Source organism: Telopea speciosissima, chromosome 4, assembly GCF_018873765.1.
Source record: "Telopea speciosissima isolate NSW1024214 ecotype Mountain lineage chromosome 4, Tspe_v1, whole genome shotgun sequence".
NCBI lineage: Eukaryota > Viridiplantae > Streptophyta > Magnoliopsida > Proteales > Proteaceae > Telopea > Telopea speciosissima.
This window is the reverse complement of record NC_057919.1, coordinates 25,620,760-25,639,128: the sequence shown is the minus strand read 5'-3', so window position 1 is coordinate 25,639,128 and position 18,369 is coordinate 25,620,760. Positions and strand designations below refer to the sequence as shown.

The window sequence follows — 18,369 nt, the reverse complement described above, 5'->3', positions numbered from 1 at the left end:
AACTATGTAATTTTGTTTGCATCGGTGTGTTTAGGTCCTCCGCATGGTGCTTTTAACTCTTTTGGCTGGTAAATGACACATCAAATTTTCATATTTGGGGATTAATGAAAAAGTAAGTTGATCCATTGATGTAGGGTTTTGAAGCTAGATATTGGAGTGATTAATGATATAATTTTCTATCAAAAAACTGTGGTTGGTATGCTTGAGGCGCACTTCATTCTTGTCAGCGGGAACCTTTGCAACATATTGCAAATTTGGGTGGTAGACCCAGAGTCCATCAACCATGAGTCAGTAGGTTCTACTGATAAACTTGATTTAAAAAGGTAAGAGAATCAAAATTATTTTTTCTTTATCTTCTGGCTTCTTCTTCAGAGATGCCAAATAAGAGTGGCAGTTCCGCTTCCAGTGTCCGTCCTTCCCGCAATTGAAACAATTTCCTTTTTCGGGGGGGTTCTTTTTCTTTTCCACTGCCCCACTTTTAACCTTGAGGGTCTTACCCTTCTTCTTCCTTTTGCTTTCTGGCTTAGAAGAGGAGAGCCTAAGCTTTGTAGCCATGACCACTTCCTTCTGCTTTAATAGCGTCTCTGCTTCTTGCAACATATTGCCTAACTCAGTTAACTCAAAACCAACTTGTTCATATTGAAATTAGATAAGAATGAGCTGAAGAAGGAGAGCAGGGAATTAAGGATGACATCGATCTTGTACTCAAGATCATAAGAAGTTCCAAGGAATTACAGTTGTTGAAAGAGATTTCTTGTCTTCATCACATGATCAATCACTGGATTTCCTTGGGACATTTTTGTTCTATGAAGAAATCCGGTGAGTTGAATAATAGTTGTCACGGCGTCTTGGCGACCCAAGGCGTTGGAGGGGGTCCAAATTCAAGGCGACACCAATTAGGTGGCCAAGGCGTCCAAGGCGCCCAAGTCGGCCAAGGCGGCTGGACGCCTAGGCATCGGCGACGCCTTGACAACTATGGAGCTGATAGCGAGTGTGTCTATTTTGCTTGCCAAAAAGCTCCTTCAGTTTATCCATTATGTCATTAGCAGTTGGTAGATCCTTACAAGAATCGGCCATGGACTTATCGAGAGAGCTGTGAATATAAAAGCCTTAGACTCCGTCTGATGGAAAGACTGAGGCTTGACTGTGGGCTTGCATAATAATTTATTTTATGTGTACCTACAGGTTCTAAACCTGCAGACACCATAACACCCACAGGCAGGGGAAGGGGCATGCCGTGGGCACAGGAGAAGGCAGGCCAGGCGGGCTGGCCCATAGTTAGTAAATACGTGTATAATACACGTATTATACTCCTAGCCAAATGTATGAACGGAAAATATGCCGTATTGCGTATAATACTTAAGAGTCAGATAAATACACGACTGTTAAGGGTTGACGTATTATACACGAATAATACGCGTGTCATACACGAATAATACATTTGCTTATATATATATAATATATATATAAAACTAAAATCTATCTTAACTGTTAAACCTATCTAATACTAACCGTTAGATTAAAATTAAACTAAAATCTACCACTAACCAAACGTCCAAACCCTCGTCTCTTCTCCAGCGGCTGGTTCCCCTTTTCCATTCCTCTGTCTCTTCTTCCTCTTCTTGCGTTCTTCAGGCCGGCGATTGCAGCGGTGCTTCCTGCGTTCTTCAAGCCGGCGATTGCAGCGGTACTTCTAGCGTTCAAGCCGGCAATTGCAGTGGTGCTTCTTGCATTCTTCAGGCCGGTGATTGCAGCGGTGCACTTGCAGCAGCAATTCGTTAAGGTATTTTCCCCTCCATTCTTCTCCATCTCTGAGTTTCAAGTTGAGGAGTGCTTTTGGGTTTTAAAACACTGGATCGCATGTAATTTATTTCCTCTTTTCCTTCCACTGGGTTCATCTTGTTTTCGTCAAATCCAAAAAACACCAGGGGAAAGAATAAGAAACCAAAGATAGAGGGAATGGGGTTTAGGTTTCCTAGTTCCTTTCTACTCCATTCTGATTTGTTTAATTTTTTATTTTCTGATTAGACAATTAGCAGAGGCCTATAAGATTTAGCTAAGCAGCTACTTGCTGCAAGTCAAACATTCCCCCTTAAAAAATTTGCTACCTTGATCAAGGACAGATTTGGTCTGTAAACTGGTTTTGCATAGTGAATATATGCCCGTATTTTTGCTCCCGGATTTTTACAGTGCAACCGTATTAAACACGTATCATATTATTGCCGTACCGTTTTATTACGCCGGATTTTTTGAAAAGTATATTGCTGTACAGTCCGTTTAACTGCCGTACGTATCCGTTCCCGTATTATTGCCATTCCCGAACTTACTAACTATGGGCTGGCCTGCACTTGCGGGCGAATTGGCATGCCTGCTTGCGCAGGTGAGCTGGTAGGTTGGCCTGCAAAAATCGTTAGGTGCTCCCCCCTTCTCTTTTATAATCTGGGTTGCCCACTTAGAATGAGCTTCCCAGTTAGTGTGCTTTTGGGATTCTTAATCCCAATGGCAAGTGGTCTTGTCAAGCCCTAGTGTCCTTGTATGCTACAAAAGTGGGAAGAGGTAGGATCCCATTGGGTATCTTACCTAATCCAAACATCTTATAATATTTATTAGTCTCATTAACAATATTATAAAGATTTTAATTGTTAAGTTAATACCATTAACTCCCCAATGAATTAGAAATACACAATTTAATCAAATTAATTGCACATCAGTCCCTCCACTAAACAATTTCACATAAGGGATTATAGGCATCTAAAATAATTACTGCCATACTCCAGAGATTGTGTCAGTGATTGGATGAGAACATTTTTTAGAACATGCAAGACTCTCATATGATCCTGTACTATGCACACACCGTATGCACTCACACCCATGTGGCTATGTCTTGGAATCCCCAAATTCCGAAGGACACGTGGTGTGACGATCATATGAACAAGAAGTCCAGCCCTATCCCTAGTCGAGTACAATTTTAGGTGAAAACCTAAAGACAACCATAGCCTGTTAATGATTATGCAAATTAAATGAATATAATAATATTAATTAAAAATTGTGGGTTTGATGGACACCTTGCAACACTTAGTTGATTAGAAGTCCAATTATCTAAATCTCCAATTTTGACTATTCCATTGACTAAATCAACAGGTTTGATTGAAAAGTGAGTTCTAAGATCAATCCTTGGCCTACCGGTTTGACTAGCTGGGCAATGGAACACAAACTAAAATAGTTGCTTTGTTGATTTTATATTCATAATATTATCTGCAATTCACTTTGGTGTTTTCATTCAATACTAAAGGAAAATTAGATACATTGTAGATTAGATATATGGTCTTTTTTATCCAGTTAATTTGGTATACTTAACTTTCATTTGCTGTCATAGGACATTAACCAAAACCAGAGCATTGCGGAAGCACTTGCATATGAAGAGAACTTCTTTTGGAATCGTCCTGTAACTATCTCTTTACCAAATGATCACCTTGATCTTGTTACTTGTTGAGTAGTTTTGAATTGCAACTAACATAACACTGTTGAATGCTATCCATCCATAACAGGTATATCATGGTCTTTCTGATCGCTGTGGCATTCCTCAGTTGGCAAAAAAGTTGAATCAGGTTGGTTTTACTTTTGATGTTTGCTTTGTATAATTCTTAGGATTGCGTTTAATTCGTATTGTTATATGGTTCTGCTTTGTAAAAAATTCAAACCTCCATAATAGTGTCATTTTTTTTCTCTCTTAATACTGATTAAGAAAAAAGCTAAAAGGAAAAACTGGCATTTATGTCAGTGAAGACTCTCTTTCAATGTCCAATGTTAGTTTTGGATACAGCACAATTCATTTAGTCCTTATGTAGCGTCCCTATTCCATTGTTCACTGCCTATTAGGGATTCCATGCATGGGGAAACTACTGGCAACTTGTTTCCTCTTTTCATGGAATAACCAAATCCTTGATCTAATTGCAGCAAGAATAACTAAATGGAAGTCAAAGAAAGGTGCAAAACAAAAAGAGAAGAAAATAGACATAGGCAATCAAACCTAGGGTTCCTAAGCTATATAACTAAGGAATTTAGAAAACATACTCAGAAGTTGATCAAAGTAGAAAAACATTATCTAAAGCAGCGGAAAAATATACCATTTGCCATCAGAAATTGAAGTACAATTTGTATAGAGTCTGGACTTCTAACCAATTTATGATTCTGAAAAAACAAATGTGCAGTTTGACACCTTTTCAGTGTTGTGGGCCTGTGGCTATAACTCTTACATGAATCAACTTAGATTGACAAGATCTTGATCTTGTTGGAAAGAAATTGAATGACCTTTCAGATGACATCAACATCATGCAAAATAGCCAGGTTTGGTACCCTTGAAAAGATTGGCCAAAATAAAGTGATGGGGGATTTATATGTAAATGACTTCTAAGTTCTAAAAGATAAAATAGAACAGCTCAAAGTTAAATTTGGTGATTTTAATGGGCAAAATTTTATGCAGAATAATAATATAATTCACTAGACCCACATCAAATCCTGAGTCTTGACACAATTTTCAACTCAGAACACCAAAAATATTTTGCTGCCCAAAATGAAGAAACTAAAAAATTCTTTGCTTCACAGAATAGTAATATAATTTATCCATTATGATTTTATTTTCAGATATCCTAATGTTATTAGGTCATAGTGTTAGAGTTTATGTAACAAGGGTACTTTGGGCACTGGTTTATTACCTTGTCTTGTATTGTACTTTTACGTTTTACCTTTTACCTCCCTAGGGAGATTTATGTAATTCCTAATAGAACATGTTAGTAAATGAATTTAGGGGAGAGAAATCTATTCTCTCCCTCATTCAGTTACACACTTCTTTCTCCCTCACAAATTCTCCACTTCTCTTTTAAGCTCTTACCTTCTCCTTTCTTCTTTCTTCTTTCTTCTCTTCTCTTAAATTGACCCTTGCAATATTTCCAACTTGGTATCAGAGCTTGGTTTGAGAGTCAACCAAGCTTGCACATCCTTTGTACCTCTCTTTGGAACCCTAGAAGAGTAGAGAGTTCCAATAGAGGTTATAACATGTAAGAAGAACACACTTAGAAGGTCTAATGGAGTTCTCCTATCAACTAGAAGACCTAATGGAAGAAGATTGGAGGTTGTGAAGGCCATTTGAAGAATAAGGATTAAGGAAGCCTATACACTGTTTGAGAGTCAACCAAGCTTGCACATCCTTTGTACCTCTCTTTGGAACCCTAGAAGAGTAGAGGGTTCCAATAGAGGTTATAACATGTAAGAAGAACACACTTAGAAGGTCTAATGGAGTTCTCCTATCAACTAGAAGACCTAATGGAAGAAGATTGGAGGTTGTGAAGGCCATTTGAAGAATAAGGATTAAGGAAGCCTATACACTGTTACCGCCAGCTTCTCATTGGAGTTCTTGTTTCTCTCTCATCAAGCAACATTTGGGAGTGGGGCTGGGCTTGCTAGAATTGCCCAGGGGTAGCTTTCAACTCCCCATAGTCTTGGTTACTGAAGTTATGTGCTGTTGGAGGCTTGAAGAACAACTCATCCTATCAAAATCTACTGGGTACCGCCAATTTGGGTTTTTGATCTTTGTTTTGTCTGAAATGCTTGGTGTTGTGATGTTTGGTTGCTATTGGTTGGTGAGTTACATCATTTGAGACTTTGTTGTTATGGGATGAAGATACACTGTGAAAGGTGTATGTGATTTGATTTTCTTCAAGTTTCCAAGGTTTGCTTTCTTGCTGAATTTCTTTTAGTACTGGGCAGAAGAATTTGGGTAGAGTGTACTCCCCATTTGGTTTGGATATCAAACCGACTTTCTAAGTGTGTTCGTATATTATGTTGGAGGTCAGTGGACCAATGGAAGCTTCGACTGGTGGTTCAATTGGTACCAACCCCAGTCTGATTACCTTAGAGAACCCCAATACCCTGATATCCATTGTGAAGCTGGACAACACCAACTGTTTATATTGGGCTCACTCAATAAAGTTGTCTCTAGACTCTCTACGAAGTCGGGGGGAAGCTAGGGTACATTACTGGTACCATTAAGGCTCTTGATTCAAGTGATCCAATGTATCTAAATGGGAGACTGTGAACTCAATCGTTATGACTTGGTTGATTTTCTCCATGAAACCTGAGATTGCTAGGAGGTTTATGAGAAAGGAGACTGCCAAGGATATTTGGGATAGTGTCTCTAATACGTTTAACCGAGTGGGTGACTCGGCTAAGGTCCACCAACTCCTTCAGAAGGTCATCACAATGAAGTAAGGTGACAGGGCTAGACTATTTCTGAATATTATAACTTAGTTATTGGCCTTTGGGAGGAGTACGATCACTATAGGGACCTCTAACTGTCCAACCCCGAGGATAAAGCAAAGGTACATAGAAGGTGCAATTGCTATGGGGCGTCAGATTCAGTGAAAAAAAATAGTGATTGGAACAGTGCTGTTATCATCGACTATAATTATCTAACAGTTTGAGTACAGTTGATATAATTGAGGCGCAATCCAAATATGGTTTTGGAGGGTGGAATTTGTGGCCGCAACCCATAGGAGCACACTTGAGGAACGTATTCTGATTCTACTTGGTGGGTTGAACCTGGAGTATGAGTCAATCTGGGTACAAATTTTGGGCCGGTTATCCCTTCCATCTTTAGATGAAGTGTGTAGCTATTGGCAAAGTGAGGAGACTTGAAGAGTGGCCATGGACATTGTACTCTAGAAGATCTGCACTTTCCTCTAGCTCCCCATAAAGATTGGCATGTTGGGGGAAGAGGCCAAGGGCTACATTATGGAGATGACAGAGATAAATTCAGATGTGACCACTAGGGGAAACTTGAGCACACCAAAAAGAGCTGTTGGGTGCTCCATGGCCGTCCTTCTAGACTTGCATGTACTAGTATGCGTGGAGAGGGGGGAGCCAGAGCACACACAATGATGACTAAAACTGAACATATTGAGTACACATTTGGACTACAGGCAGACCACGACTCTCTCACAAGGGAAGACCTTGTAACTTTTTGACGGGTTATATCACAGTTGAGCAGCTCCTCTTCCTCCTCCACAGTGCTAGATCCTTCTACTTCAACCTTGCAAGTCTCTACAACAGCTGCTTCCACTGCTTACTCTTGGGTCATTGTCTCTAAAGTCACTAATCACATGATTGGTATGTCCCATTGTTATGGTACATATTTTGTCTGCTCTGGTAGGAATAAGGTTAGAGTTGTCGATGGTTCCCTTTCCTCTATTTCTGGTAAGGGTAGTGTTCATGTTACCTCTTCCATTTCCCTTGATTTTGTTCTTCATGTTCCTAACTTTGCCACTAACCTATTATCTGTCCGTCACTTGACCAAAACCTTGAATTATTGTGGCACCTTCTTTTCTTTTGATTCACCTCTTCAGGATTTGGTGACAAAGAGGATTATTAGCAGTAGACGTGAGGAGAAAGGGCTCTACTTTCTTGAACCCTGGACATCCTTTTTGACTACAGCTCAGTCTTATGTGTGTATGCTTAGTGACAACAACATTGGTGATTTTGTGATGCTTTGGCATCAACACATAGGCCATCCCTCTTTTGTTGTTATGAAAAACAATTGTCTTATTTGTTTTTTTCTATTTCGACTTCCCATGTATTTCAGTGTGAATATTGTTTGTTTGCTAAATATATCGTTCTTCTTATCCTTACCATGGTAATAGATCAACTGTTCCTTTTTATATTGTGCATATTGATGTTTGGGGACCTGCTCCCTCTACCTCTTTATTTGGCTATCATTATTTTGTATCATTTGTTGATGATTGTTCCTGGACTACATGGACCTTTTTGATGTCATAAAACTGAGGTTTATGATGCTTTCAAAAACTTCTATCAAATGATCTGCACTCAATTTGACACTATAATTAAAATTGTTCCCTCTGATAAAGAGGGGGGGGTATATGTATGGTGGATTCCAAAACTTTTTTGGGAAAATTACAAGATTAGCCAAGATTGTGTTTCAGTTAACCAAATTAGCCACACAATCTTTTGTTTAACTAAATTACCCAAATTAAGAATGGGTATTACAAAACTAGCCAAAACAGTATCTTATTCTATGGATGCCTACCTTTTTACATTTTTGCCCCCGTTCTCCTTCTCTACCTCGTCTCCCTCCACGGCTCCACAGCCTCAGTTTTTGATTTGTGCATCACCTTTGGTGATTTCCATGATTTGCCTAGTATCCTCACGGGCCTTTCTTTCTTTGCTTCGGATTCATCCAAGGACAGAGGAAGGCCTGATTGGGTTCAATCTTCCTCCTGCCCATCATCACCATATCCGAGACCATCATCGTCAATGATGAATTGCGAACTTCTTTGCCGCGTTTGGCACGAAGGTGGTGTGGATCCACCATTTTGATCTGAAACCCACCTCTTGTCGAATGTGCCATTCATGATTCATATTCTGGTTGAAGCCTCGGATCGGTGAAATGAAAGTTCTCTGTTTAAACAGTTCGGCAACTCTGTTTCAACGCTTCTGCCTGGAACACTGTTGGTTACTCTCTCTCTCTCTCTCAGTCTAGATTCTGAAAGTGAAGAAATTTTACATTCAAGAACAGCCCAATACTACCGTTCCACTTAAAACACTTATACAGTTAGGAGCAAAGTTGGGTTTCTTGGGACTTTGCGTGAACAATTGCAGACCCATTGTGAGCTGAATGACGGAGAAGAATCCACAGTTCCACACACTCAAGGACCCTGTTTCAAAATAGTCTTCACCAATTTCAAACAAACTGAAAGATCTTGCAAGCTTCAATAATCCACATCATAAAGCAGCGGAAAGAACAATTACTGTCACTTCATAGATTAAACTTAACTGTAAATTAAGAACCCAAAGGTGTGTACAGAGGGTAAGGAATTCCAATCAGTAATCGAATTTGATTCATTACCGACAAGAATCCAGAAATTTTCCTTTGAAGTTTCTTTTCCGTTGGGACAAAACCGTGTACTAAACGAGATCCCCATCTCAGGTATGTTTTTAGGGGTTGTCTCTCCAGCTCGTGCTGACGGCTTGAGCATGTCCACATAAAGACAGAGAGAGAGAGAGAGAGAGATGTAGAAACCCTAAGGAGATAGCTCTAAGCCGTAAAGATCTTGAAGAACAAGAACATGCCTGCTGGAAGCCTGGAACGAAGGGAGAAATTATAGATACTGAAAGACGAACTTTCCGACGGTATGGAGGGATGGATTTGAGTTCTCTTTGATGGCTCTCAAGCTTCCTGTTGGCAAATGCAAGATGTTCATGCCAAAGGAGGCAGTGGTGGTAAGGCGCAGGAGGAGGTGGTGGTGATCCATGAGTAGCAGGGTAGAGAGAAGGGGTAATAACATAAAAAAAAAACGTGTGTGGTTGAAGGAGAAGCACTATTGTGGTTAGTTTTGTAATATTAATCTTGATTTTGGTTAATTTAGTTAAATAAAAGATTGGGTGGATAATTTTGTAAATTGAAACCTAATGTTAGCTAATCGTGTAATTTTCCCAACTTTTTTTTTTCACCGATAATGGCATTATCCATCAGCTCTCTTGTGCAGAATGGGGTAGCTGAGAGGAAAAATTGCCATTTATTGGAAGTCACTAGGAGTTTGTTATTTGGCATGCATGTCCCTACTACTTTTTTGTACCCTAAAATAATGTGGTGCTGTGGTGGAGACTAAAAGGGGAGTCCCTAAGGATATTTACTGATAATGTGGTCAAACAAGGAAAGTAGTACTTTGAGGGAGACACCAATGCGATATAGAATGAGATGATGACTTGTATTAAGAGGGTTGCCAAAGATGTGCTAGGGGAAGTGAAGGGTAGTTGTCAGACCCCTAGGGAGACTTGGTGGTGGAACGATATGGGGTCCAAGCAGCCATTAAAACCAAGAAAGATTGTTTTAAGACATGGTACAGGACTAAATAAACAGAGGATAAAAAGAGGTATAATGATGCCAGAACCGAATATGGGAAGAAGGGAATGAACTGGTAAATTCATTATTTCAGTAGGTTATGCATAGGAACTAATTGAATTGGCATAGGAAATGTCAAGTTCATATTTGATGCATATATCAGAGAGTTCAAAACAATAGAAGAGAACAAGATGAGAAGAAAGGAGATGAGGACAAAAGAGAAAAAGTTTGCATAAGAACACCCTTGGGGAGGAATCGATATCACTCCCCTATATTTACTAACTTGAGAAAAGAAATGTCAAGATTACACAAGATCGACATCGGCAAACCCCTCTTCTCCGACGAGCGCACCAAGAGAATGGACCATCTTTCCTTTGCTCGAATCTATCTCGAACTCAGTGTTGATGACCCTCCTCCTGATTTCGTCACCATCCAAGAAGAAGATGGCCACTGCTTCACTCAGCCAGTTCTTTATGAGGGCCTGCCTCATCACTGCTCCGACTGCAAACTTTTCGGCCACACCTTGAAGCACTGCGCTCCTGGTCCTCTCACCTCCAAGACCACCTCGACCCCCTCCCTTCCTGCTCCTGAGTCTTCGGTCGAGGTTGGGGCCTTAGTTGATGATCTCCGTGCTGCTTCGCCTTCTGATGAAGTACTTGAAGCTGATGCTGCCGAAACAGGGTCTCCCGGCCTGCCCCGACTTCTGTTATAACTGCAACAGGGGATACCTCGCTTGGCTCTGATTTCGATGCAGCTGCGGAACAGCCAAGGAAGTCTCCCATAGCCCTGGAAGCAAGTGGCTCTCCTATCCCCTCTCGTGGCCGGAAAAAACAGAGAAACCGCCGCCGGAGAAGACTCCGGGGCCTAGACGAGGCTTCCTCCCACGGCAAGTTGCCCGATGCACACCTACCACACTGTTCTCTTGACGCTGGACACAACAGATTTGCTGCTCTCCTGAGTCTCAATCCTGACGCCGATGGTGATGTCGCTGTCTCACCTACTCTCCTTGAGCCTTAGAAGACCTGCAACGATGATCCGAAGTCTCCTATTGCAGATCCCTCTGCAAAACCCCTTTTGCCTCTGCTTCGTACCCCTTCCCCTTTCGTTATCAGAAACCTCAGCCCTACCACTGCTAACCACCACTGCCCCCCCATTCCCAGCTCTTACCTACCCCCTTTGCTGCCCCCAACGACCCCTTCTCCCAAAAAAACCTTTTTGACCTTTCCACGTGTCCCAACAGAACCCTATCCCTCTCCCCTTGTCCCATTTCACTTAAACCCGACTTCAGATGACCCGAACTATCACCCCATCACTTTAGCCCACTTAACCCCCTCATCTCCTTTGAACCAAACCGGCTTAAGCCTGTTGACCCAGTCACTGTTCCCCTTACCGGTTCCACTCGGTTCAGCCCCTCCCTGGTTTGCTTTCCCCCTTTGAAAGATTACCGTTTCAGGCCCCGTAGTGTTCCACCGGGGTCCAGAGTTAGTTCCTCCTCTGGTTGGCTGCAACCTCCCCCTCACCTCTTATGATCCCTTGGACTATTTGGAATGTTCGTGGGCTAAATGCTCCGGCCAAACAAGCTGAGATCCGTGCTCAACTCAAACCCTCCAAATCCCCCCTTTGCTGCCTCCTTGAAACCAAGGTGCTTGAACCCAATTCGTCCCGGATTGCCTACTTACTTGCCCCCTCTTGGTCCTTCCTAACGAACTATGACCATTCTCCTTGCGGTTGAATATGGATTCTTTGGGATCCCTCCAAACTTCATATCTCGGTCTCATCCTCCACCTCCCAATTACTCCATCTCAGCATTTTTGACCACCTTCACAGCCACCTCTTCTTCACCACGGTCTACGCCCTCAACCGCTACCCGGATAGGATTCCTCTCTGGGATGACATCCGATCCATTTCTTTGTCTGTTGGTTCCTCTCCCTGGGGCATTGGAGTAGACTTCAATGTTGTCCGCTTTAGTCATGAAAAGTTGGGTGGCTCTCCTATCGACCTCCAAGCCGTTACAACTTTTAACTCTTGTCTTGAAGACTCTAGTCTTAACGACCTCAGATGGTCGGGTGCTGATCTCACCTGGCACAACAAGCGCTCTGGCATCGACAGAGTTGCCTGCAAGCTTGACAGAGTCCTCGTCAATGATCCTTGGCTCTCCTCCCTTCCTTCCTCTTATGCCTTCTTTGACCTTCCTGGTCTTTCTGACCATTCCCCCATATCTCTTTTTGTCCTACCATTCTTATCCTTTAGCCCTAAACCCTTCAAGTTCTTTTACATGTGGTCCTCCCACCCTGGCTTCCTCCCTGCTGTCCAAGCCGCTTGGAACATCCCTGTCCACTCCTTCTCCTCCCCTCTCCTCACCTTCTCTAAAAAGCTCAAAAATGTCAAGATGGCTCTCAAATCTTGGAATTCTTCCACCTTTGGCAACAAATCTTCTCGTGTCTCCTCTTGTCGGGACACCCTCTCCTCCATCCAACTCCGCCTCCAGTCTGATCCCCTCAACTCTTCCCTCGCTGAGGACGAAATCCTTGCTACCTTTGAGCTGTCCTCCTCGTTCTCCCAAGAAGAAAGTTTCCTTAAGCAAAAATCCAGAATCAAATGGCTTGAGCTCGGCGATTCGAACACCGCCTTCTTCCACCGATCCCGTAAAGCCCACTCCAACTCCAATTCCATCCTTTCTCTTACCTCCTCTGATGGCTTGGTCCTCTCCTCTGTTGATGCCATCAAATCTGAAGCTGTGAACTATTTCATTGGTATTTTTTGCCCCCTGCCTCCACCCTATCCTCCCTTCCTGTTGACTTGCTCAACAAATTCATCCCCCCCCACCTCCTCAGCTCCCTCAGCTCCATCCCCTCCGACTCTGAATCACCTCTGCTGTTCGCTCCCACAAGGCTAGCAAAGCTCCCGGCCCTGATGGGTTCAGCATGGGGTTCTTCTCCACTTGCTGGGACATCATCGGTGTCGAGCTTTTCACTGCCATTAAGAGCTTCTTCTTCAACCCTCATCAGATCCAAAGCATCAATCATACCTTTCTCTGCCTCATCCCCAAGTCCTCTGGAGCCTCGTCAATGTCTGACTTTAGACCCATCTCCCTCTGTAATCTCCTTTACAAGTTCATTGCTAAAATTCTCGCCAACTGGCTCAGCCTTGTCATTGACTCCCTTGTCAGTTCCAACCAATCTGCCTTCATTGCTGGGCGAAGCATCTCGGATAATATCATCCTTTGCCAGGAAATTGTTCGAGGGTTCAACCGCAAATCCCACTCTCTGTCTGCCCTTTTGAAAATTGACATCCATAAGGCTTTTGACTCCATCCGTTGGGATTTCATCTCCCAAGTCCTCCTCAAGATGTCCTTCCCTACCATCTTTGTTAACTGGATCCACTCCTGCATCTCCACCCCTCGCTTCTCTGTTCTTCTGAATGGCAGCCCGGCTGGTTTTTTCCCCTCCTCTGTTGGTATTCGCCAAGGTTGTCCCCTCTCTCCTTTTCTCTTTTGCCTTTCCCTGGAGGTTCTCTCCCGCAGCATCCAATCCAAAACCGACCTTCACCTCATTTCCCCCATCCCTAAATGTAAGCCTACCAACCTGACTCACCTTGCCTTCGCTGATGATCTTATGATCTTCTCCAAGGCTGACCCCCTCTCCATTGAGTCCATCATGTCCTCCCTTAACCTTTTTCAGGGCCTTTCTGGGCTCGGCATCAACCTTCTAAAGTCCCAAATCTTCCTTGCCGGAGTCGATGATACCACCAAAGCTTCCCTCTCCTCCCTCACTGGCTTTACCATTGGCACCTTACCAGTCCGCTACCTTGGCCTTCCCCTCATCCCCTGCCAGACTTTGAGCCCACCCCTGCTCCCCCATCTTGGATCTCCTTCGCAAGAGGTTGCAGCTTTGGAAAGCCAAGCTCTTATCCTATGCAGGTCACCTCAAGCTCATTCGATCGGTGCTCCAGTCTTGCTACATCTATTGGAGTGGTGTTTTTGGCCTCCCAAAGGCTACCATCAAGGCGGCTGAATCTATTATGTGTGCTTTCCTCTGGAAGGGTGTGGACTCAGCTAGGTTCCTTCATCCCATGAGTTGGGCTTTCCTTTGTGTCCCCAAATCTGAAGGAGGCCTCGGGCTCAAGAGAATTAATGATGTCAACATTGCTGGTTCCAGCAAGCTTATTTGGAAGCTCCTCACCAACAAAACCAGCATCTGGACTTCTTGGGTTTATGCAGGGCCCCTCCGTAGAGACTCCATTTGGTCTGTTAGCCCAAGGGCTGACTCCTCCTGGGCTTGGCGCAGAATTCTCCAGGTGAGGCATTTAGCCAGGGACACCATTTCTTGCAGGATTGATGATGGTTCGACCACCTTGCTTTGGCTGGACAAATGGCACCCTTCTGGTGTCCTCTATTCCATTGTGAGCCCCCGGGATATCTACTCCTCCGGTTTGGACAGATCTGCCCCTGTTGCCTCTATCATCACCAGTGGCTCTTGGTCCCCCCCTCTCCCTTCCCCACCTCGCCGACCTGTGGAGCTCCCTCCCCGCCATCCCCCCGGGCACCGCGGTAGAGGTGACACCATCTTGTGGCTCCCCTCCCCCTCCGGCAGATTCACCTCTCACTCCGCTTGGGACTTGGTTAGACATAGAGGGACCCCTTGTCCTTGGCACAGAGTTGTTTGGTTTAGAGGCCACATCCCCCGCCATAGCCTCACCGCTTGGCGCGCCCTTGCAAATTGCCTCCCCACACAAGCCTTCCTCATTTATCGGCATATTCAGGTCCCCCCCAGGTGCTGTCTCTGCTGGAATGGGGCTGAAGATGCAGATCACCTGTTTTTCACCTGCCCCTTTGCTTCTTCCATCTGGTCCTGTGTTCTTTGCCATTGTTGGCCAGGTCGGCGCTCCCCCCTTCCCCTCAGCAGGGAATGGATTTGGATTGACATGACGTTCGGTGGTAAGTCGATTTGTGATTCGGTTGGCAAGATTGCCTTTTGTGCCACTATCTCCCACATTTGGATGGAACACAACCTTAGAAGATGGACGTCCAACTCCCGCTCTTTCGACACGATTTGGAAGGCCATCTTTTTTGATGTTTCGTCTAAGATCAGGTCCCTCCCCCCGTCGGATGTGAAGGATTCCCCAAAGAACAGGCTCATTGTTGTATCCTGGGGTCTCCCTCTATCCATTTTGCGCCCTAGCTAGTTCCTAGCTTCGGCTTTGTTTGCCCTTGGGCTTGTATATTCCTTCTTTTTTCTTCGTATTTAAATTTTTATTCATCAAAAAAAAAACATAAGGATACTTAAGGAGGTCAAATACATACTTATTTTACCAAAGTACCCTTTCTACCCTCACAACATGTACTGTAACACTCCCCCTCAAGCTGGTGGATAAATATCATACGTGCCTAGCTTGCAAGATGATATTTAATTGAAGAGAATTGATCCCTTTAGTGAAAACATCAGCCAATTGGTTACCTGTCTTCACAAATGGTGTGCTGATGTAACCAAAGTCAATTTTTCCTTAATGAAATGATGATCAACCTTAATGTGCTTTGTACGGTTGTGTCGTACAGGGTTATGAGCTATGCTTGTAGCAGCCTTGTTGTCACAATACAGTTGTATGGAGCCCTCGGTCTCAAACCCCAATTCTTGAACTAATTTTTTGAACCATAGGAGCTTGCATATTCAATGCGCCATGGCTCTAAACTCGGCCTTTGCATTTGATCTATCCACAACAGACTGTTTTTGTACTGTAAACTGGTTCCCACCTACAAATGTTTAATATCCTGATGTAAACCTTTTTTGAGAAACATAACCTGCCCAATCTGCATCAGTATTACCTTCAATCGTCAAAGATGTCTAGTGTACAACAGTCCTTTTACTAACTAGAATTCAAATACTTGAGGACGCGATAGCGATACTCAGCATCTAAATACCCACTACTAGGAGCATGCATAAACTGACTCACCAACTTAACAACATAAACAATACAAGGGTGAGTCAGAGCGAGATAGATCAACTTTCCCACTAATATTTGATACTTCCTTGCATCGATTAGAGACTGCCCACAGTCTTTACCTAGCTTATGTTTTTGCTTAATAGGTGACTAGCTGGTTTACATCCCAGTGTCCCCGTCTCCTTCAACAGGTCCAACATAAACTTCCTCTGACAGATATTTATACTCTTCTGTGACCTTGGCACTTCAATTCCCAAAAAATATTTCAAGAGTCCAAAGTCCTTAATCTCAAAGTGTTGAGCTAAGTAGGATTTAAGTCTCTTCATTTCTTTCTTGTAGTTTTTTGTTAACATAATGTCATCCACATAGACGATTACAATTGTGATGTTACCACTACCTTGTCGGGTAAATAGCGTAAGGTCAGCTTGACTATGAGTGTATCCATTCTTCAGTATAGCTTGTCTAACCTCTCAAACAAAGCATATGGGGACTATTTGAGACCATATAGATCGTTCTTAAGATGACACACATGCCTTCAATTGTGGGAAACTTGAAGTCCGAAGGGATCTGCATATACACTTCCTCTTTCAGGTCTCCATGGAGGAATGTATTCTTCACATCCAACTAATATAGTGGCCAGTCTCGATTAGGTGCCATTGATAAAAGAACCCTTATCAGTTGTTAATAGTCAAATTTTATTCCATATGCTTAACTGTATATTTTGGCTACCTATCTTATGATATGTCTTTTAATTGTGCCATCTGATTGGGGTTTGATTGAATAAACCCATCTATATCCTACCGGGACTCTCCCCTCTAGAAGATAAATAAGCTCCCAGGTACAATTCTTCACTCATATCTTCCTCAGTGACATTCTTGGGAATAGGAGTTTAGTAAAGAACAGTTGAGAGAGTGTTCTACGATAGAAAACAGTCTTGGATATAGGATTAGTATAAGCTCTTGTTCCTTTCCGAGCAACAATGGGAAGTTCTAACTCATAAGGAAGGGACGGAATGTTACCTAAGTCAGGAAGTAGGGGCTCCGAATGAGGATCCGAAGAGGATTCTTGGCAGGTCTGCCTCTCCCTTTTTTTGTACACAAGTAACTCCTCCTTGTCATCTGCTCAATGTTAGGTTTCTCTTCTATATCAACTCCCTTGGATCTATTACATCATCTACACCCACTGTTCGTTCCCATATTGACATGGAAAGGAAGAATAGGCAATGGTTGGAAAAGGGTAGTGGACAACAGCCACCGCTTCACTTCCACTCTTCCCCTGAACAGATGGCATATGGGGAGAAAAGACGAGCACAGACTCAAAGAAGGTAACATCTTTAGAGATAAACTGCTTCCTAGAAGATGGATGGTAGCACTTATAGCCTTTAATAACAAGAGAGCATAGTACAAAAACTCGTTAAAACTCAATCGAGATTTCGAGAATCTCGAGTATCTCGGTCTGACCGAAACGAAACACCACTTTGAAATGAAAAAATACAATAACTCGGTGGAGATTTCGGTCATTTCACGAAATTTCAGTACTTTGTAACATCTTGCCGAAATATCGGCAAGATGTTACAAACCCAAGTTATAAAATGTCAAAATCTCGTGAGTCTCGGTCGAAATTTCAACCAAGAGCTCACAAGGCTTGCTTTTTTCATTTTCTTCCACCCATTTCTACCTCCTTCACTTCTCTTTGGTGATTTTTGAACCGGCCTTCGAATCTTCGCCACATCTAGGGACGTAGTGGATCGTCTTTTATGGGTGACATCTTCTCCTACCCAACCCACCAGCCATACCCGTACATGCTCCTAGAGCCGTCATATCACAGTGGATCAGTGGGTAGTCATGGTTCTTCACACTTTGGTGACCCCTATCCTAGGATACGTTACCTTCAACATGTTTATGATGCTATTTACATGTTAATTGTGGATGACTACACGTTTCTTCTCCCAGACTATGACGTGGCATTCATATGTCCTACAGTCGGAGAACAATGCACGTTGGCTCCATTGGACTATAAGTGGGGTCGATTCTGGATGGCAGAGTAATTTTTATTTGTAGACATTTGAGTCACTTGATGACTACTTGACTTGTATTGGGAATTTGGAATATCGATGTTATTGACTTATTGTACTTGATATTATGACTTATGAGTCATTGAATTTATGTTTCCAAGTGAATTTACTTGTTTAAATTGCTTATTAGTTATTATGTCCTCTAGTACTTAAAGTCTTAAACAATGTGTATGTATAATGTATGTGTAATTATATTAATTATACATTAGGATTCGACCGTATACTGCCAATCAATGGTGCAAATCTACACCACTTTAGGTGATTATTTTTGTAATTTGAACATTTACATGTGTTTATAAAGCCTAAAATAGGGTTTCCATGAAGTTTCGAGCCTTAACTTGGCCTAAAACCCACCGAAATGACCTACTGAAACCTTGCAGAAAAAATACAATATTTTGACCGAAATACCGAAACGAAATGCGATTTTAAACATTGAAAGAGAGTA

At 42.8% G+C, this 18,369-nt stretch overlaps 1 protein-coding gene across 5 annotated transcripts in view; it reads left to right on the top strand.

Moving 5' to 3' along the window:
* LOC122660178 (dynamin-related protein 3A-like) overlaps nucleotides 1-18,369 on the top strand; it is a 61,976-nt gene that overhangs the window by 3,255 nt on the left and 40,352 nt on the right. For all 5 annotated transcript variants that reach the window (XR_006332642.1, XM_043855373.1, XM_043855375.1 and 2 more), the window contains exons 5-6: nucleotides 3,377-3,445; nucleotides 3,549-3,608. Coding sequence is in view for 4 of the 5 variants with exons in the window: in XM_043855373.1 (XP_043711308.1) it covers nucleotides 3,377-3,445; nucleotides 3,549-3,608 (129 nt within the window). In the remaining variant the exon portion in view is untranslated. The remainder of the gene's footprint in view (nucleotides 1-3,376; nucleotides 3,446-3,548; nucleotides 3,609-18,369) is intronic.